The sequence below is a fragment of the Notolabrus celidotus genome, chromosome 13, assembly GCF_009762535.1.
Source record: "Notolabrus celidotus isolate fNotCel1 chromosome 13, fNotCel1.pri, whole genome shotgun sequence".
Taxonomy (NCBI): domain Eukaryota; kingdom Metazoa; phylum Chordata; class Actinopteri; order Labriformes; family Labridae; genus Notolabrus; species Notolabrus celidotus.
The window spans coordinates 7,211,480-7,233,081 of NC_048284.1; the positions used below are offsets into that span (position 1 = coordinate 7,211,480).

The 21,602-nt window shown below is 39.7% G+C and overlaps 2 protein-coding genes across 2 annotated transcripts in view; both read right to left on the bottom strand.

Annotated features, from left to right (window-relative positions):
- Positions 1 to 2,558: 2,558 nt before the first annotated feature.
- aldh8a1 (aldehyde dehydrogenase 8 family, member A1) lies at positions 2,559 to 9,554 on the bottom strand. Its single transcript, XM_034698927.1, has 7 exons — positions 9,250 to 9,554; positions 8,171 to 8,318; positions 6,668 to 6,823; positions 6,415 to 6,564; positions 5,923 to 6,179; positions 3,548 to 3,709; positions 2,559 to 3,434 (listed from the first exon to the last, which is right to left on the bottom strand). The coding sequence occupies exons 1-7, from the start codon at positions 9,394 to 9,396 to the stop codon at positions 2,982 to 2,984; spliced, it is 1,473 nt and encodes a 490-aa protein (XP_034554818.1). The 5' UTR covers positions 9,397 to 9,554; the 3' UTR covers positions 2,559 to 2,981.
- Positions 9,555 to 12,707: 3,153 nt separating this feature from the next.
- hbs1l (HBS1-like translational GTPase) overlaps positions 12,708 to 21,602 on the bottom strand; it is a 42,889-nt gene continuing 33,994 nt past the window's right edge. The window contains exons 10-18 of the mRNA XM_034699233.1: positions 19,792 to 19,866; positions 19,555 to 19,672; positions 18,572 to 18,640; positions 18,354 to 18,458; positions 15,126 to 15,216; positions 14,879 to 14,987; positions 14,665 to 14,765; positions 14,386 to 14,530; positions 12,708 to 13,657 (exon numbers count right to left, since the gene is read on the bottom strand). Coding sequence (XP_034555124.1) covers positions 13,646 to 13,657; positions 14,386 to 14,530; positions 14,665 to 14,765; positions 14,879 to 14,987; positions 15,126 to 15,216; positions 18,354 to 18,458; positions 18,572 to 18,640; positions 19,555 to 19,672; positions 19,792 to 19,866 — 825 coding nt within the window. The 3' untranslated portion in view covers positions 12,708 to 13,645. The remainder of the gene's footprint in view (positions 13,658 to 14,385; positions 14,531 to 14,664; positions 14,766 to 14,878; positions 14,988 to 15,125; positions 15,217 to 18,353; positions 18,459 to 18,571; positions 18,641 to 19,554; positions 19,673 to 19,791; positions 19,867 to 21,602) is intronic.

Here is a 21,602-nt window from a genome sequence, read left to right on the forward strand (position 1 = left end):
GACTTTGCCCTAGATACCATCAAGTCTTTCTGCATTCCACAGACAAGAGTGACATAACCCAGATTGTGCAGCATGCACAACAACACATTGAACTACATGTGGCTTTTATATAAGGTGTTTTTTTAATCTGGGACAGCACATGTAGGTGTTACAACACTTGAGCTGAACAAATTCCACCAGTTTGTGGTATTTTTTGAAGAAGCGTTTAACTTCTTTGGTTTCTTTAACCCTGAGGCATGAACCAATGCTCTCTCTTTGTTTACCTGCTTCTTGAGAATCTTCTCTTTTGGTTTCATGTGTTATTGTTGGATTGAGCACATTAAACTAAAGTCAAAGTACAGGTGCCTTATGGTAGCATGCTAATAAGGATACTATGACAGTGCTACTGAAGTGCAGGTGACATTTTTTTGTCTGCAAAAATCAATAACATCTGAACTGTTATTTAAAATATTTTAAAAGGAAATTTAGGGCCTGTGTCCACTGTGTCACTTTTATTGTCTATGTCTAATGTCTATTTTCTATACAGAATCAAAGTATTCAAAGCAACACATAAACAACACAAGAACACAAAGAAAATGAGAGATTGTTTTTTTGTATTTTGATCGATTAAAGTCAGTCAAAATAAAGTTACGTGCGTCTTAAGGGTTAAGGCCTGTGTCCACTAACTATGTTGTTTTGTTGCTTTGGCAGTGCCTATCTTACATACAAAACTGATGCAGTTAACCTTTTCATTGCTCAGCATCATAAGCCCCCAAACGCCCTCGATCTGAGGTCTCATTTGTCACCATGCTCTTAGTACTTTCAGATAAAAATGGTTCAGCTATTGGAACACTTCCCCGAGGAGTCCACAGGATGCGTGTGCGCCGCGTTACGGCTGCGCAGCGTGTTTGCTCCATCCGAGGGCTCGCGCCCTGGTCTAAAGGAAGCGTGTTGGGAGCTAAGCCCAGAGAGAACCACATACAAACAACAGGTCACAGAGCCTTTCTGTGGTTGAATTTCTGCTCATTTTTTGGACAGTATTCCATTACTTTTTATGCTTTAATCATCACTGAGTATGCTGCAGAACTGTTAAGTTTCGTTTTTGCAGGTTTAGATGAGTTTAATAGGAATGATTATACTCTATTTTGATGTCCTGTTACCTTCTGACACAGTTATCATCTTAAAGTCCAGTTGTAGTCGACCTGGATCACAGATATGTGGCCGTTTGTAGCTTACATCCATAATCAATGAGTATTTCTGATCTATACGATCTTTAAATGGTCGGGAGTCTGTATATGGTGTTTTATTTTGAGATTGGCGGATGTTGCATGGGATCTTCATGACTGACTTCCTGTCCAGGTCTTTCTTTTCTGTGCATATTGACACGTGCTGGGCGCAGGCTCCGTCGAAAATAGACTTGAAGCGTATCTCTGGCATGCTCCCGAGACTGAGCAGTAATGTAACGCCACGCATCCTGTGGACCCGAGGCTTAAGTTCATCAGAGTCACTTCTCCATCACCGACCAATCAAAATCTGCTAAGGATGTAAATTATGATATCAACTTTGTCAACAAGTATAGTGAAGATCCTCTCAGAGGGGAAACCATAGACTGTAAATAAAAATGGACAGCGTTGCTCCGCCTCTTCCCGTTGTACGGTTCTGAGGCCAAAAAATCCCTCTCCTGGGCGCCGCCATTGTGCAGCCAGAGCCTGTGAAGCCACTGTAATAAGCTCCGCCCTACAGCGTGACATCACAAGACGCTGTGTGTCCTTTGAAGGACTGAAATTAAAACCCCGTTTTTTAAACTCTAATAACTAACGAAGAAGAAACTTTTCAGGAAAAAGAGGACTTGGACACAAAACACTCAAATACTAACTACATATCACCACAGCATACGAATGTGAGAAACATTCGTACGACGTGTATTTATTTTTTAAAGTTTGACTGCTCCCCCATTCATTTACGGATTTTTTGACCTATACTGCAGCCAGCCACCAGGGGGCAGACACACTGTTGAAAGCCTCACCACCAGCCACCGGAACCTCTCCCTTGGGGGAAACTTACCACACTTGTTTTTCAGCGGTACAATTTCCAGGACTTGAGCTGCTGCCCATGCCACAACACGCTCTCACGTTGTCTTTTATAAACTTCTTTACATTTTGCAAATAAGAACCATACATATACTTTTAAAAGATATTCAACTATCAGGACAACATTTGTATCTAGCAACAGTAAGTTCTGGTGATAAAGGCTCTGAAATGTAGGCTGTGGGTGATACCATTGCAACAATATGCTGTTAGTGGACACAGGCCCTTACTGTCCAGGTTTATGCCTCAGAAAATGAAATCATCCTAGTTTTATCAAAGATCTTGTGTAGGGTCTTATGTGACCAGTCACAAGTCTGGAGATGGTAACAGTCGTGTGCAGGTGAAATTTTCTCAAATAGTTTGTATTTTAAAATATTAACTCTTATAGTGCTTACATATGTGAGTAATTCAATGTACTGTCATGTCTTTGTGAGGACTCTCAGTCTGAAATGAAGTGAACTGAAAAAAAAAATGTGATCTGAATTCACCTGGTTTGGTTTGACTTCTTTTATTTCATTTTTTACAATCATAATTTCAATATATTTCAACAGCTCAACAGCAAAAAATGTGGTGTGAAATTTTAGGCAAATACTGAATGAAAAATGTGAAAATGTTACAATTTCCTGCATTGTGAGATTTTTTGTCCTACTGTAGATTTATATTTGATTCTGCTGGTTCATTCATCTGTCTTGTTCCACTGCATTTCTCTCTCTGACTTTCATTTCCTTTGAATGTGATTTAATTACAAGCTTCAGTAACCCGAGGAGGAAGTGGGAGGAGAAATCTGTTGTTAAAATTCCAAAGAGTTGCACTCAAAGGTCGATGAAGGTCAAGATTAACTTAAAAAACTTCCTACTTTCAAGAGTAAAAGTTTTTCAATGAAGAAAAGCCTCTAATGTAATCCTACTCGCTCCCTCAGTGCTTAATGGTGACGACCTTCACCTCTGTAAAGAAGTGATAAGAATCCTTCCCTCCCTCCCTTCCCACACCCGAGTTCTTCATCCCTCCAAATGGCAGGTTCAGATCTCTCACCAGCCAGCAGTTAGTCCACACAAGACCTGTCTGTAACCTCTTGGCCACCCTGTGAACCGTCCCCACGTCCCGGGACCACACGGTCGCCGCCAGACCGTAGCGTACACCATTGCCTTTGGAAACAGCCTCGTCCTCAGTGTCGAAGGGGCTGACGCAGGTTACAGGGCCGAAGATCTCCTCCTGCATGGCGCGGGAGTTTTGGCTTATGCCTGAGATGACTGTGGCGGGCATGAAGTAACCTTTGGCGTTGCGTTCGGGGAGGTCCAGCTTGTCGACGCCCTCGCCACAGTGGATGATGCCGCCTTCAGATTTGGCGAGTGCAACAAAGCTTCGAACCTGGAAATCACAACAGAGTCACTTCAACTGAAATACATGAAAATACATTTGAACATGTTTGTTTCAGGTGGAAGATTATTCCTTCCCTTTATTCAACACCATTATTTCATCACCTTCTCCAGGTGCTCTTTGCTGATGAGCGCTCCGTTGTTGTTGCCGGGATCAGACGGCACACCTGTCTTCCACTTTTTAGCAGCAGCAACAAACTTTTCCAGAAACTCAGGGTAAATACTTCTCTCTACATAAATCCTACTGGTGCACAGGCAGATCTCTCCCTGAGGGAAGGAAAGAAGGAGAAGATGAGGCCGAGGATTTTCTTCATTCTTTGTGAAATGACTTGACACTAAAGATAAACAATAAGGAAAAAATCTGATAATCATTTGTTTATTGTGATGTTGCATCTAAGTGAGGTGTTCAGGTTTCGCATGTGTGCGGGGAGAAGAAGGAGAGATAGATCAGTGATGGTTCAGGACTTTGTTTCCACGGATCTGCCCATGACTAAAACATGTGACATGAGCTCCCCCATGTGGTGAAAACATTTTACTGCATCCTCAACACAGGCTGCAAAAAAAAAAGTACTCAATACAGATAAATTTAACTTTGTTTCATTGATGTTATGTGTGGGAAACATATTTAAAATATATAAATATTTAAATTATTATTTTATTTAAAAATTATATGACAATAAAATTGAAATCAAATATTTCAAATATTTTCTCTCTTGGGGAAACTCAGAAAAACAACCTCATAAGTGCTTTGAAAATAAAAAACAAATCTATGTATAGCTTCAGGCAGTGGTCAATCGGTTTTCTGGAAAATATGCTCAATTTTTGTTTTATTTTTTGTGCTAGAATAAGTCCTAAGTTTTGGTTTGCTGAGCGTTAAACTCATTTATTAAGAGTGGTAAAATATTCAACCACAACACTTGATGAAGTTCACAAGTTTCCAGGAATTCTCTCTAGTGTTGGGCCATAAAAATGATGAAATTAAAGAAAACACTCCCCACTTTTAATCAATCCAAATATCAGACCAATCATACAGTACTCTAACCCTGGGGTTCCCAAACTTTACTGTGCCGAGGCCCCCCAAACAGCATTAGCTGCTGGCCAGGGCCCCCCTTTGCAAACCTACAGACAATGCTTCAAAATATGTAAAGAAACATCAACTTTCAGAATGTATTTTCTTACTTTTATTCACTTTCTATAATTATTACATTTGTTTAGCATAAGAAGTTATTGACAAAAGTGTTGTAAAAAATATAATAATAATGAAAAAAAATTATAAAAATTAGATTCGATTTTTTTCCCTTTCCTCCAATTTGCTGAGGCCCCCCATAGCGCCCCCTGGCGGCCCCCCACGCCCCCACTTTGAAAACCACTGCACTAACCTTTAATGTTTTTCTGTATACTGTTTGTCTTATTATCTATTCATTTGTTTTCCTGTCCCTTGTCAAGTTTTTCTCACTAATAAAGTTAAAAAATACGAAAAAAAAAGAGAAAATCAAGTGAAGTCACCTTTAGGGCCTGTGTCCACTCATCAGCACCGACTGATGCTAGCTTACTTAAGTTGTCAGCACTTCTGCTTCCCTCAATCCTGACCTTCAAGTCTGTTTTAGAATACCATGTATGCTTTAAATTTGCTTTCATTCAGTTACATTTTACAAAGAAATGCTGAATTGCTTTTGTACAGAATATTGGTGCCGCCAATGCAAACATGTTGTTAGTGGACACAGGCCCTAAGACATAATACAGAAAAGTTTCTCTCTGATGCTTCTTTTATATCTGTAATGTAAATATCAGCATGCTGGTAGAAGTGACACTGATGAGCGTGGCAGTGTTCCAACAGGCAAACTATTTTCTACTTAGATCACTTGGAGGTCAGCTGGTGCTGGTTTGCTGGTTTGTTAGTGCAGATTTGCTAAAACAATTGGCATTAATGGGGCAGGAACTAAGTTGGACACCAAAAGAAAATCGACTACAGATTTTACACGTCACAGAACTTTTACAGCTCAACCAGGACAAATAAAAGTACTCCTCATTGGTTCAAAGGCTTAGAGAGAGAATCTGGTCTCTACACTAAATGCAACTGGACTTAAAACAAGAAATGTTATAGATTAAAGATTATGGTATCTTTTAACTTAATCCTATTTTAACTAGCATAAAAGAAATCAAAATAAAATTTTCCTTAAAATTTTGTTTTTAAAATATGTTTTCTTGTAATCTAAACTAAAGTTTCATGAGGTAGCTTTAAGCTGATGCCTCCCTGTCAGCTGTGATGTCCGTTTGGCAGATGGATGTGGACAAAGCTGTCGTATGGATTTTTTTCCTTTTCTGCAAAGTATCAAACTATCAGAGGGTGTGTCCTTTCATTGAGCATGTTTCTAACAAACATGTGATCCACAAGAATATTGAAGTTCAGCGTTAATAAATGAACCTCACAAGACAGCATTGAATGAAGTCTTCAACACTCCCGATTAACCTGTTCTCACCTGGTTGGAGAAGCTGGAGCGAACCGTGGTCTCGATGCATTGGTCAAGGTTTGCATCAGCGAAAATGATGGCAGGGTTTTTACCTCCCAGCTCCAGAGAGAGCTTCTTACAGTAAGGGGCGCTACGCTCGGTGATGTACTGGGCCGTGGCTGTGGAGCCAGTGAAGGAAATCAAAGGGACTTCAGGATGGCCGACCAGGGCATCCCCTGCTTTTGGTCCGGTGCCAAATACAATATTTACAACACCTGGAGGAACACCTGCAGAGTGTGTGTGTGTATGTGTGAGAGAGAGAGAGAGAGAGAGAGAGAGAGAGAGAGGGAAAGAGAGAGAGGTTATAAAACTATTCTTCTTTGTTTATTCTCCTGAAATAAAGCTAATAGGGAAAAAAAGAAATGGCAAAGGTGAAGAATTCTATATGTGAGCAATAATTCCTGAGAGAATTTTACATTGTGTGTATTAATTGCTGTTGCATCATGGGAGCTGAAGTCCTACCAGCCTGCTGCATCAGCTTGCACATCATCCACGCGGTCACAGAGGTCATCTCGCTGGGTTTCGCCACTACTGTGTTTCCTGCTGCGATTGCAGGCGCTATCTTCCAGGTGAGCAGGTACAGAGGGAGATTCCACGGGCTGATCAGACCAGCTACACACACAACAACAACAACAACAACAACACAGCTTTAAAAACACATGGCCTGAATCTAACACCGACTGTTTTTTACTCCTGACACACTGAGCTCTCTCACCCACTCCCACAGGACAGCGGATGGTGTAGTTCAGGCAGCCCATGTGGTCCATCTGGCTGCAGTCGTTGGTGTGGTGGAGCGCGGAGGAGGCAAAGAAGCGGAAGTTGTACGCCGATCGGGGGATGTCCACATTCCGTGCAAAAGTGATGGTCTTACCTGTAATGTTAAAATGTTAAACTCATATCTCTTACATATGAGAACTTCAAACCTGTCCATATTTCTTCTCAATGTTATCACCTTTTTACTCAGATTAAACACCCATGACAGTAATCCTCAAAATGAAGCAACTAAAAAGCTCTAAGAAGGGATGTGAAAGTTTGCAGGAATGAAAATACAAGTGTAAATGGTTCAAATAACCTCCTGACCATTCATCTACATCTACCAAAATTCCAAATATCCATCGCTTATGATAATAAGAAACAACTGAATTAGCATGAAATTGCCTGAGCATGCATCCCAGGACATGATCCCTCTTTATTTGGGACATACTTTTAGGTTAATAGCAGTAACAACCCAAACTTGTTCGAGGCAGATGTGTGTCTAACATGAGTCTGGTCCTGCTGGAGGTTTCTGACTGTCAAAGGAAGTTTGTCCTTGCTACTGTAACTTGCTAAATGCTGCAAAGTGCTCTGCTCATGGTGGATTAAGATGAGATCAGACTGAGTAGAAAGTAAAAATAGAAAGTAGGACATCACTATCATCTTTCTCTCTCTCTTCACCTAATCTATCCCTCTTTCCAACCCCAACTTAGTCAAGGCAGATGGCTGTCTAACATGAATCTGGTTCTGCTTGAGGTTTCTGCCTCAGATCAGACTGAGTCCTGTCTGTCAGATGGGACTGGATCTTATCCTGTCTTGATGTTGGATCTTTGTTAATAATAGAAGTAGGGTCTAGACCTGCTCTGTTTGACTGTTTGGCGTTATATAAATAAAGATTGATTGATTGATTGATCTACACAGTTCATCATTAAATTCTTTAGTACTCTTGATTTTAATGTCCTCATATCTTGAACTCATCTCCTCAGTCACCAACATCAGTATGTTGTTCACTCTGTCTAGAGCATAGACTGTATGAGAAGATAGACTACATAACTGCTCCTCTAAAGCAAAGCCAAAATAACTAGACCTCCCCCTGGTGACTGGCTGCAGCATAGGCCATGAAGCATGCTTTCTGCCATGATATTTGGTCCTCATCATGCTGATTTATGTTCCTTTTAGAGAAGTTATGATTTGAATGGTTACATTATGTTAAAAAGAGTGGATGTTATGTCATGATTGATGCTTCTGTTGAGAAATGCAGGCTTCTGCAACATATTTACCGGATTAGTAAGGCAGAGGAGGAACCGAGAGAGAAAACGTAACAAACACAAGAGTCACTGAACTTTCCTCGACCCTGAGCGTCTGCTTCAACTCACCACGGACCTACTTTGACCCACTAACCCACTGCAGCAAGTTTGATAATGTGACTGACTCTCAATGTGCTTTGAAACAGTATATGACATACCTTGGTCTCTGGACTCTGCTTGTGCAAACTCCTCCAGGTTTGCGTCTATCAGGTCGGCCAGCTTGTTGAGGATCTGGGCTCGCTGCTCTGGGCTGCGGGCAGACCAGCCGGGGAAGGCTTCTTTAGCTGCTGCCACCGCTGCCTCCACCTGCAAGCAGTGAGACGTTAGGTACTGTGACTTTCAGGTACTACATAGGGTTGATGACCCCAAAATAAAGCTGAGGGCTTCCATGATTATTAAATTATGATTGTTTCAGAAATTCTTCCATGAAGTGTCAATTTTTCTAAGTTCACCCTGTGTTTCCCTCTGACCTCTGAGAGCTCAACCTCACATCTTAGGTCCACGTTAAGGGGACTCTCATTTCACAGAGGTGCAGAAGAACACTGCACATCACTTGGCAGTCTATGTTAACATTTAGATACAGTCACATATTACAAACGTATTCCAAGGCTACAAATAGCTGTTATTCTGCTGCTGTTTAGTGCAATGCAGTAACGTTTATTGACATGTGACATGATCAATGATTACTTCACAGTTGACTCTGTCAAGAGCAAAGGTGCTTCCTCTGACTGCAGGCCCTCTGAAACACTGTTCACACGCAGGATCTGATCTAACCTGGATTCTTATGCAACTATGCATGACAAATAAAAAAAAAAGCACCATCATGGGGAATCCTGCATGCACTACATTCATAATGATCCACTTAAATGTAGTTCATGGAAAATTAAATTGAGCATGGCATCTGCACTAACATATAGAGAAGATGACCTTTGAGGCTTATAACTATCATTCAATGAGGCCTGTTAAAGGAGGGCATGGGGATGATTAACTTGAAAGCACTACTTCAAAAGCAGCAGAACAGAAGGTTGCAAAATTACAACACATGACAAACGCTAGTTTTCACAGAGTTAGAAGCGTTGGAATAAAACTATTCTGCATGATTTAGGCTTTAAAAGTGTTTTATGTTTGCAGGAACTTAAAGCCATTTGGTCTCCAATAAGGCTACAGCTGGGGAATTGTAAAATGCACCATGCAGTAGTGAGAAAAGACTGTAGTATCACAGGACTACTCTACCCACCTCGTCTTTGCCGCTGTCAGGCACCTTGCAGTAAACCTCGCCGATGGACGGATCATATGAGTCGATGTGGCTCTGACACGGAACGAACTTCCCCCCGATGAAGTTCTCCAACACCAGAGAGGAGCGCTGATCCGAGGCTGTAGACATGTTTGTGTAAAAAAGTGTGCACGAACTACAGAAGTTTTAAAAACAGAAGCAGGTTTCTGCAGGAACTGTCTCCAGCGAGAACACCAAGTTCAGACAGAGATTGTCTGTGCTCTGGTCCTCCCACTACGATCTGCCCTGTCACATTCCATTGTAAAACAAGTGTGTGTGTGTCTGTGTGTGTGTGTTTGGCTAATTATTGTCCCAGGCAAGCACTGGCCTGTCATCACCTCTTTTACTGTCATTAAAAACCATCAAATCTAAGATAAATCACATTGTTGTTGTTGTTTTTATATCAATGTACTTAATACATTATCTGGTTATTTGACTTAACTTTTAAATCCCCCCTTGTATTTCACAAACAGGAACTTTTTTTGGTGTGACTCATTCAATCTTCTCTGACTTTTTTGTGTGCATGTGACTTCATTTTCATCCTCGACCTTTGAAACAGAATTCATCCATCAAGAGGTGATTGTCCCTAAAGTGCTAAAAAGAGCCAATCAGCTGCTTTGATGATGCAGGATCATATGATCAGAATTCAATGACCTGCCTCAATGTTTGAATCTTAAACACATAAATGTTAAAGATTAACATTTATCATGTTTCTGGAGCTTGTGTCTCATCAATAAATTGAAAGTCACAGAACTATAACTCTCATATTTAATGTGTCGTAGTCCTACTTAAGATCAGGGCACTTCAGATGAAGAATGAATTCAACTTTCTGTCATTACAAGGAAAATGTAAATTGCAGACAGTAGTCTTAGAGATATGGTCATGGTAGGTTGCATTTAGTGTTTGGAAAAAAATCAGTGTTAGAAGCCTCTTTCACACATGCTTCTGAAATTACATTTTAATAAAGTTATATTTTTGGCCCTTTTTGCCTTTATCTGATAGGACAGCTGAAGAGAGACAGGAAATGTGAGGAGTAGAGTGGGGGAAGACAAGCAGGAAATGGTCAACCAGTCGGGTCGACCCCTGCGACGAGGGCTGTAGCCTCTGTATGTGGGGCGCTAGACCGCTTGGCCACCAGCGCTCCCCTGAAATGACATTTTTAGGAGCTCCGCCCCCCAGAAATGTCCAGTCGCTTGTGCACACATGGGTCTCACAACATGAAGTAATCCCCGTCATGACAGTGTTATGTTTACAACATGATGTTTTTTATCAATGCTACATGTAAATAGACGGATACGCAGACATCCTCACAGTTCACATCTTGGAAATGAATCTCCTTCTTCAATCTCTGATGTTTTAATTCATCCTCTTACGACCTGTCGCTCTTCTGGATTGGCAGCAGCCACGATGTGAATATACCCAACCTCGCCCACTCGCTTGTGGTGATTTTTCCTGCGGTGTTATGACGTCAGGTTGACCCGACTTCAAGCTGGATTTTTAGGGTGCTAGCACGAAAAATTTGAGTGAAAATTTGTTTGGGTTGACACATTCAGCTGTCCCCTAAAGTTTCTTGAAGTTTTCAGGAGTTTTTGGGTATGTGGACACAGCCACAGTGAGGACCCAGGCTGCACACTTTGAGCACATAGCCTCTGTACATGGGGCAAACACTTTAACCACTCTGTTAAAACCAACACCAATCACTCCCTGATGCATCTGATTGAATGAATGTGTGCAGTTTTGTTTAGATAACTGGAGATCTTGCATGTTACTGAACACTGCCATCCAGAGGCAGCTGGGGGAACTACATCCTGAGATTTTCTACAGCAAAAAGTTGTCTACAAAAAGATACAAACAAAGAAATCCTCACTACTGTTAACATCTGTCATTACAGGCATTGGAATTGGATTGCAGTTCTCATTTCTATCACTATCTTCCACTTTAACCTTCTGTAGTCACACATGCATTTCATATATCCTCACGAGTCCACAGCTGGAAACTTAAAGCTAAGTATGTGACCTTTATTCTGCACATATTGTTCTTTCTGATTTAGTGAGGCGTGTGTTTTCTGGGGCTTTCTACATGAACAGGACTCCCAGCTGTGGAAATGAGCTCATTTCTCCGATGGTACGAGCAGAGAGAGCGACAGTTTAACAGAGAGCTGCCTGAGTTTCTCTTTTGATGAATCTGTTGATTCTTCATGGAGTATCAAGTTGTGTTCAAGTGTGTGTATATGTGTAAATATATATATTTTTGTCCTCTCACATGCATACATTCTGTATGTTTTGTGGCTATGTCTGTGGATATCACTATGAATGATGAATGATGGAAGAAAGAGGCATCATTCTATCAACTCATGTCTGTTCAGTGATGTTTATGTCCAGGATGGTGGAGGAGTGGGATTGGGGTTGGGAGAGCTCTATTTATTTATATACTTATTTACTTAGTTTATGATGATGATGATGATGATGATGATGATGATGATTATAAGACATTTTTTTAATTGTATTTCATTAGTATAATTATTACCATCATAATTATTCATTATTATTGTCGTTATTAATTGTATTAATAAATTATTGTTATTTCTTTTTATTATTGTTATTATTCATTATATTTAATTATTATTACTATTGTTTTTATTTAATTTTTAGTATTATTGTTATTACTATTATAATATATATATATGTTTTTGTGTTTTTTTTTTTAACTATCTTTTAAGTTTGTTTTCCTTTTTTCTTTTTGTTGCCTATGTCTCTGTCCTCTACTATTATTGCCCTATGGGGTTTTAATGATATGGCTGAATCCAAATTTGTGCAATGTTATGCAATTTTAAAGCTACTGAAAAACAACCAATAAACAATTGATCACAATAAATAATTAAATTAAGTGTAGACTGTCAGAAACAGTAGAAAAGCATGTTTCCCGAGGTGAAACACTACAACTTCAAGTGACTTACTTTGTCCACAATCCAAAGTAACAAATTTACTACAAAAGAGGCAGATGTGTGTCTAACATGAGTCTGGTTCTGCTGGAGGTTTCTGTCTGTTAAAGGAAGTTTGTCCTTGCCGCTGTAACTTGCTAAATGTTGCTAAGTGCTCTGCTCAGGGTGGATTAAGATGAGATCAGACTGAGGCTTCTCCTGTCTTGATGTTTGGTCTTTTTTAATTATTTAACACAGAGTACGGTCTAGACCTGCTCTGTTTGTAAAAGCGTCTTGAGAAAAGTTGTTGTGATTTGGTGCTGTACAAATAAAGATTGATTGATTGAAAAGATCAGAAAGTATCTTCTTAATTGTAGCTGAAATCAGAGGCTGAATTTTAGGAGTAAATGAAAAAGTAGTGGATTAGTTGAATACTTGAAAATGATTCCAAATGTTGTCAGATCTCTGCTTCATGCTGAGGAAAATAAAAACTCAGAACCACTCGTTTTTTAACTTGTTCATTTTGCATCATCTCCCCTCCCACCAACACGTCTGATTCAACACATGGAGAAAAAGATACATCCCCGTCCGTATACACCCCTCCGTTTAAGTCTCTGATAAAAGCAAAAACACCCAGAAGCACTTTGAAAAGCGTCGTGCAGTTTTACCACACACTTTCACTTTTCTGTCTTTTGTTAACATAAATTAGAATTCTGTCTTTTAATCCTGACAGAGCTGAAAACTCAAGTTTCCCTTTTATTAAGTTCAAAACCTCAAATAGATTGGACCTCTTATCCTTGGCTGTGTAATTTGAGATGTAAACATACTCAAAGTAAAAGTCACACACACTCCTGCATGGCGTGACGTCACATTCTTTCATTCCTTAATTGTAAAATGAGTCATTTCATGTGAGCAGCTCCTCTAAGGAGATCCTCGTTGAGCTAAATTAGTGATGTAAACTGTAAATTTAATCCTTACATTGCAGCAGAGTAAATATCATCCTCACACCTCAGCTCAGATTGGACTATCTGTGCTGGTTCCTCTACTCAGATTCTGACTTGTTCAGCTTTTATCTATACTCAGCCTTCCAGATTCTCCTTCATGAGAGGACAGCGACATGGGTCACTGCGGGACCATCTCACAGAATCACTTATTGATTCTGGTAAATCAGATTTACAGGCTTTTGCTAAACCGGTGTGATTGCAGGAAATGTGGAGCAGGGTTTTTCGGGCTGCTCAGAATCTTGCCATGTGGTCAGTATCTGAGAAGTTAGTGTTGATCAGAGCTGGCAGGTTGAACAGCTACTAAAGCCAGGCAGAGATGGATGGATGGATGGATGAGTGTGACGCTCTGGGTCTCTGGAAGAATTGCACTTTGTCTCTTGCTGCATGCAGTCTGCAGAACAGCTCCTGACTTGTTCTGTGTCCACGGGAAGGCTCGTCATTCTTTGATCTGCAGGGAAGAAAACACTAATTTAAACTGGAGGATGCACAAGGTTTACAATCGTTATAAATAAATACTTCTTCAACCTTCAACTTCTTCTACTAGTTCAACCCTTGCATGAGACTTCCACCAGATCTGCGTCCAGTCCATCTCCGATCCACTTCGGTCCAGCTCCGTGCTCTCTCATCTGTCAACACCCATCTGTTGCATTTACAGAACGCAGCACAGAGCAGGACTGCCGGTCAGATGGAGTCTGTTTTCCCGCTTTTATTACTGAATCAAGGATTCTCCTCCTCCTCTCCTCATCCATGTTGTCTTTCTGGTCCTCTGAAAACCTCTGACCTGTTGACTCCAGGCCTGGCTCTGCTCATCGTGATGGTTTGTTGTTGTAGTTAAGTGAAATACGATCTGGTGATAACACAGAGTGTTTTATTCTGAAAATTAACCAATGTTTTCATTTTGTTTTGGTGCCTGACTTCCTGTCCTGCTCCATCTGCTCTGTTGAGATTGATGCGTCGTGCTCCTGCATCCAGCAAAAATAGAACTCTTGTGTATCTGATCCATTGCGTTTTGGCGTGCTGGATCAGAGATGCAGCCGGAACGCAACTGAGCAGATCCAGTGGAAGTTAACACACTGAATAGAATAGAAACCTATCAGATTCAGTGCCATGATGGATCAGAGACGGACCGGACACAGATCTGGTGGAATTTGCCTGTTGGTCCTCATTGCACCTTACCTCTGTGACAACTCCTGCAGCAATGGTTGAACCAACATATCGCAGCATAAAGCGTCCTAACTCCTTGTAGTCCTTGTACAGTTCTAATGACACGGGCCTCTGAGTCTGAATCTCCACGATGGCGTTCATACCCTTACTCAAACACCTTCATAAGAAACACACAGAGAGAGGCAGTGAGGAAAACTAGACAAGGCTTAAAGTGTTCAAATGTTCAAACGAGGATCAGCACTGTTTAATGTGGATTAAACCCCAATGCAAGGAAAATATAAGTACACTCACTTTGGTTTCTTCTTTAGGACCTCACCGCTGCTCTTATGAAGAACACTTACAAGTTTCCTAATGGTGGCTGGCTCACTGACTGTTTGGTAATGCAGCAGTACCTACACCAGACACACACACACACATAATGAATAAAGATGCACGGTCAACTTTAAGATGAATAATTCACAAAACAGTTGTTACTGTGTTTGTGTGTTAGCTTCTGTTTGCTTACTGGGAAGCCTTTTGTGATGGGGACCTCGATATTGAAGAGAAGGACTCGAGCTTTGAACCGGGTACAGGCTCGAATGGGCTCCTTGGGATTACAGAACACACAGCCCACACTGCGAAGAAGCAGTCATCACTCATTATAGACATCAACACACACAATCCAAATACATCTGGAGGAGACATCAATAAAAGAGGACAAAAACAGATTATGTTTCATGCATTAGATGAATACAGGCAACACTTTTCCTTACTTGATCTTGATGATGTCCATGCCTGTAACTGTGAGGCTCACATGGTCTCCTGCTGCAGCCCAGTCCAGAGGCTCATCGTGTAGAGTGATAACTGCAGAGCACAGAGACAGAGTGCAGGTCACACAGCTGCCACAGGATGGCAGTGTTCATCACAGATGTGTTAACTGTCATCCAGACTCATGATACAAGTAAACTCATACAGAGGAGCAGACACATTAATAAAGAATAAAATGAAACTCTTGGTGAGGAATGCTTTGAAATGACTCTTTATGTATAATACTGTATCCTTAGTAATATATCTTAAAGCATAATATTATGTGATTAACTAGTAAGTAAATATAATCACAGTGATAGTTGTTACATGATGACAATGTGCCTCTGGACAGTGAGCTCTCTGGGTGTTTTTAAAAGTAAACTTCTAACCAAGAATAATTTCTTTATAGCCCTGTATTGCATTATGACCATTTTTACTAGTATTAACATGTTTGAGCATTATTTTTCTTTTTTTCTATCTTATCATATTTCATTTTTATTTCTTCTATTTTTCTGTTTTTTTTTTTTTTTTTACATTTTGTTGTAATGTTTTCCTCTATTTCTCAGATATTTATGTGATTTTATTTTATCGCAATGATCATTTTACCAATTAACATTTTTCGCATCATTTTTATTTTTTTTCTATCATATTGTATTATTATTATTTAATTTTTGTGGTTGTTTTTTACATTTTGTTGTAATGTTTTCCAGTTATTTGTCTGATATTTATCTGATTTATTTTATTGATTTCATCGTAATGATTTTATTTTTAAGTAATTATATTATCTATTAACACTTTTTAGCATCAATTTTATAGTCTTATTTTTTTCTATCTTTTCCTATCATATTTTATTTTTATTCATTTTCTATTTCTATTCATTTCATTTAGTTTTCTGACATTTATCTGATTTAATTTTATTGATTTTATCGTACAATGACTTTATTTTTATTTCTAAGTAATCATTTTACCTATCAACATTTTTAAGCATCATTTTTATTTTTTTTATCTTTTTCTATAATTTTTTTTTTTATTTATTTAATTTTTCTGGTATCTATTTATTTATTTTTACATTTTGTTGTAATGTTTTTCATTTCTTTTTCTGATATTTATCTGATTCTATTTTATTTTATTTTATGATTTTATTTTTATTTTTAAGTAATCATTTGACCTATAGTTGTTGTTTTCTGTCTCGCTGGTTTCTTTTATTTTGTGAAGCACTTTAGGCTTCAGGCTTGAAAGTATGAAAGGTGCTTTATAAACACAAAGGAGTTGAGTTGAGACAAAACTTGAAATTACAGTAATGTGAAACAAGAATAAAAGTGTCACCGTTTGGCGTGCGTACTGATCACCTAGCTGTGTTAAATACTACATTCTGATTGGTCAAAACTGCATGACATACAATAGTTACAACAGCAAAGCAGCTCAAGGGATCACACACACAAACACGTCATATCAATCTGAAAAAGAAGTCTGGCACATTTCCTTTCTGCCTGTTGACACTATGGCAAAAATGTTATTTTCTATGTGACTCACTTTGTGTCAGAAACTTTCTCACCCTGTCAGGATGCGACTGACTTAAAGATTCCCTGCCTTGAATTAACCTGCCTGTACTCTCAGATCTTCCTCCTCCATGCTCGTTTAGACTCTTTGGGGTCTCAAGCTTTCTGTCGTGCAGACCATCCTGTCTGAAGCCGTCTCTACCACAAGCTACCCATGACTCTGACTCAAATCCTACCCACCTCCTATACCCACCTTTCTAAATTTGCAATCACACGACATCTGACTATTACTGTGAATCATGTTTTGTCTTTTAAATTGCATATTTTCTTGTATTGCATATTGTTTTCTTATTTGTAAGGTGATCTCAAGTGTCTTGAAAGGGGCCCGGAATAATTGTATTGTAATTGCATTATCGTCAATATTAGAACAAAGATCTTTTGTGTTTTATTATCTTGTTAATTTCTGTTATTTTGGTGAGTTTAATTTCCTTTCTTGAGTTTTAACATCTGATTTTACCTCCAGTGTTTCCTCATTAAAGGTGACATATCACGCTTTTTTCATCAATATATATTGGTCTAAGAGGTCCCCAAAACATGTCTTTAAAGTTTATGCTCAAAAAAACACTTTGAAATCAGATTTTGGCATGCCTGAAAAACCCTCTTCTTCAGTCCTCCTCAGAACACTCTGTTTTCTCTCTGACCACGCCCCCTCAGGAAGTGGACGTGCCTCGGCTGTCCAGTACGTTGATCTAATGTTTACATGTTGGCTGAATATACACGGCTGCTCACAGATCACGTTACTTCAACCCTCTGAATCTGATCCAGAATCTGATCCTGACGGAGAGGCGCCTGTAGCAAGACCTTTCTGAAGGATTGGTCACAGATTTAGTGTTTCTTGTTGTTTTATTTATCAGTATGTCGACGTGTGTCTTGGTACACAGCTACGAACATGTAGCTATGTAGCTATGCTAACTAGCGCTAGCACTTTATCCATGATAAATAAAAATCATCCACTAGATCTTCAAATCTGCAGACGTGGGGAGTAAAACCGACCTTTGTGTTTATTAAGACAGCCTACAACTAGCATGCCTCCCTCCTAAGCTCCTTGTTAGCACACATTTGTGCAGGTAATGAAAAACGGAGGGGGGATTCAGTATTATTTTATACAGTCTATGGGCTGAACAAGCTCCAAGCTCTGACTCCGTGACAGACCGGATATTGTTGTTACGTAACAAAAACACGGAAGTCTGAAACGGCTTGTTTCACACACATTTACAGAAAGATTTGGAGAAATCAGAACAGGGGCAGAATGGATTTTTTTCATTCTCGGGGGGTTTGTAGACATGCCAGGGACACATATTCCAGGTAGAGAACCATTAAAAAGTCCATTTTGCATGATATGTCACCTTTAAGATGTTATGATTGCGTTTCCTCACTTCGTCAACAACAGGGATTTTTATGTGCAGCACTTTGTGTTACAATTAAAGTCTGATTGATTGATTATTATTATAACTAGAGCATGTTCCAGGCTCCACTCTGAATAGTACTGAAGCCTTGAATAGACTTTAACTAGCCTGCTTGATAACTGTCTTTATCACAAAGCACGTGAGCATCTTTTCAGTCCCTGCAGCACTGGTGACCATATAAGAACCAAAGTTTGCCATCATCACACCAGACTAGTAGCAGTGTGCGTACCTTTGACCGTGCAAGTTTCGTTGGGAGGCATGGCCAGTATCCTGTCTCCGGTCTGAATGTAACCCGCCTCAATCTTTCCTGTTACACAGAAACCTGAACCCTGGTCTGGGAAGAGAAAAATGCAACATCAGCAACGTCTTGCATTGAGAAACAGAGAAATGAGAAGAGACCTGAGACAATATTACAAACAGTGTAATCATGTATGAGTGAGTTTTTACCTTTGAACACATCTGACACGCACAGCCTGAAGGGTTTGTCCACAGACCTCTGAGGGGCTTTGAAGGCATCTTTAGCAAAGAGGGGAAAAAGACAAGATTGAGAAAGAGGAAGGAGACAATGAAGAGCAGGACAACAGACATTATAGAAGTCTCCTGGTGAGTCACTTTCTTGTGATTCACCAAGTCCTTCCTGGCATATGGTGACCGCTGTCCAAAACACGTAAGCAGAACTCCAAAGAATGTATATTTCATTTCCCTTTCACTTACATACTTCCACAATTTACATACTGCTGAAGTGAGTCGGTCTAAAGTAACATTCCCCTTCAGATCTGTGATTTCAGTATCAAACATTCAAACGTCGTCTGTAAGTGCCACAGGTGGTTTCGTACTCCTCTTGGCTCTGGGTACAGTTTGATACTGTGGCTTTCATAGGTCATTTCTAGGACTGACAGAAAGTGCCATCACCTTAGAATATTTCTTCCCCTCAAGCAGCAGATTCACTTTTTCCACTTTGACAAAGGACTCATAAAGTAACATGCATGCTGTCACAGTGCAAAGACTTGTGCAGGGATTTCTAGGGCCACTTTAAAAGAGTTTGGTGAATGCCTTTGGTTGAAGAACCACTTCAAAACATCATCAGACTGTATTTTTTCAAGCAAGTTTTTTAAAGAACTCTCTTAAAAAAGTGAAGAGAGATTTCACAGTGTCGTCGTTATTCACCTGAAAAACCTAAAAGCAGCAAAAATCCCCCAAAAGTATCTCTTATTGTTGTGGTTGATCTTCCTCTATCTAGATCTAGATTACTGTAATTAACTTGCGAAAGATCATAAAAATAGAAGTTGTGTTCCATCTATTTCTAAGGAACCCACCAAAAAAGGGAAGACATACAGTTTGTGCATCTGCAATTTTCACTAAGAGATCTGTGTTGGAGTATGAGTGGTAAAACGGCTTTGTGCAGCTTTAGTCCTGACAGAGAGCATTACCGATCTGTTCCAGCAGGCTTGGACCTGAGAACCACGAGGTGAGTTCAGACACTGAACTCCTGGTGGTGAGATTCTCTCCTGACAGGCCGCTGGTGGGGACGTAGAAAACATCTGAGTCCTGAAAACACAAAACAACGCTGGATTAAACAGAGAGCGTGAGAACACGTGAAGCTAGATATGTAAAGTACCTCTTCACACTAAGATGTCGAGATGTTTGGTGACTTGGTGCAAACTCACCTTGAATCCTGCCTGCTTGAGAAAATGGCCAAGTTTGGTGATAATTTCTTGGAAACGCTCTTGTTGCCAGTTGACCTGTTTCGTACACACACCACCCACACACACACACACACACACACACACACACACACAGACAAAGAAAAAACATACAGACAAAAGTTTCTCCTTTAGCACAGCTTAAAGATAGAAAGCATCATGCAGATTATCTCACAAATGTCTCTATAGAATATCAAAACTCTATATCTGCAAAATAATTATTCAAACTCTGTTTTTTAGCAAATCTCTCTTAAATCTCTCTTCTTCAGTTTTTTTTTTTAATATTTCAGCCACTAAAAGATCCAGATTTGTATCTTAAGAATAACCTCCATGATGATCTTGTTTGTCCATGTTGTGCATCCTTAAAGGTGACATATCATGCAAAATTGACTTTTTAATGGTTCTCTATCTGAAATATGTGTCCCTGGCATGTCTACAAACCCACCGAAAATGAAAAAAATCCATTCTGCCCCTGTTCTGATTTCTCCACCTTTCTGTAAATGTGTGTGAAACGAGCCGTTTCAGACTTCCGTGTTTTTGTTACGTCACAACAATATCCGGTCTGTCACGGAGTCAGAGCTCGGAGCTTGTTCAGCCCATAGACTGTATAAAATACAACTCAACCCCTCCTCTGTTTTTCATTACCTGCACACATGTGTGCCAACAAGGAGCTTAGGAGGGAGGCATGCTAGTTGTAGGCTGTCTCAATAAACACAAAGGTTGGTTTTACTCCCCACGTCTGCAGATTTGAAGATCTAGTGGATGATTTTTATTTTTCATGGAAAAGTGCTAGCGCTAGTTAGCATAGCCACATAGCTACATGTTCATAGCTGTAGCTGTAGCTGTAGCTGTGTACCAAGACACACGTCGACATACTGCCAATTAAAACAACAAGAAACACAAAATCTGTGACCTATGGTTCAGAAAGGTCCTGCTGCCTTTCTGGCAGAGGTCGGTTTTACTCCCAACGTCTGCAGATTTAAAGATCTAGTCAGGGTTCCCACTCTTTTCCAGAGATCATTTTCCAGGACATTTTCATTGATGATCAAGCTGGTATGACAGTCTAAATTTAGTTCCTAATTTAGTTCCTAAATAGAATATGAAATATGTTCCTCTCAGTGGAAGTCTACATTGAAAGACATGTAGTCTATGGCTATCAATGAAATCATCTCTTACATACTTAAAAATGATGGCAAATTGATAATAGAATAATGCAACCACAGATGTACAGCTCTTCACTTTATTAGTGCAACCAAGTAACAATGATGGGCAACATCTCAGCTTTCTCTTTTCTCAAAAAAATATAAAATGAGCTAAAAAGAAAACAAAAGAGCCTGCAAAGGAATCAGGAAGCTTCCTTACTGAAATAATTAAATAATAATAATGATCAGAGGATCAGTGCAATAATGACCTAAATAGAACTGAATGACAAAAATGGCCACAAATGTTTCTCAAATCAGACTCAAAATATACCTGCTTAATCATGATATTCATCCTGCTAAGTGGTCGATATAAAATAAAGCAAATGGCATGTTTTTTTATTTGAGTTACCGTAAACTCTGAGAAAATCTCACCGGTGTAAAGACGCACTCTGTATTTGAAGATCTCTCAGAGATTTAAAAAAGTTTAAACTGTCTTCCTGCATGGCGATGTCTATTATGATCAGGGATGTCTATAACGTGGAGTTTCTGTGCAGCTGTGTCGCTCTTTTTGTTCCGTTTGTTTTCACTATCGGGAGTTTGCACTCCTACTAGGTAGAGCAGGGGTTCTCAAAC

Excerpts from the sequence above, each read along its gene's own strand:
- aldh8a1 (XM_034698927.1), bottom strand. The coding sequence starts at position 9,396 with ATGTCTACAGCCTCGGATCAGCGCTCCTCTCTGGTGTTGGAGAACTTC. Across the intron at positions 6,824-8,170 it reads AGCAGAGTCCAGAGACCAAG|GTAAGACCATCACTTTTGCA; the intron begins GTATGTCATATA and ends TTAACATTACAG. Across the intron at positions 6,565-6,667 it reads CCGCTGTCCTGTGGGAGTGG|CTGGTCTGATCAGCCCGTGG; the intron begins GTGAGAGAGCTC and ends TTGTGTGTGTAG.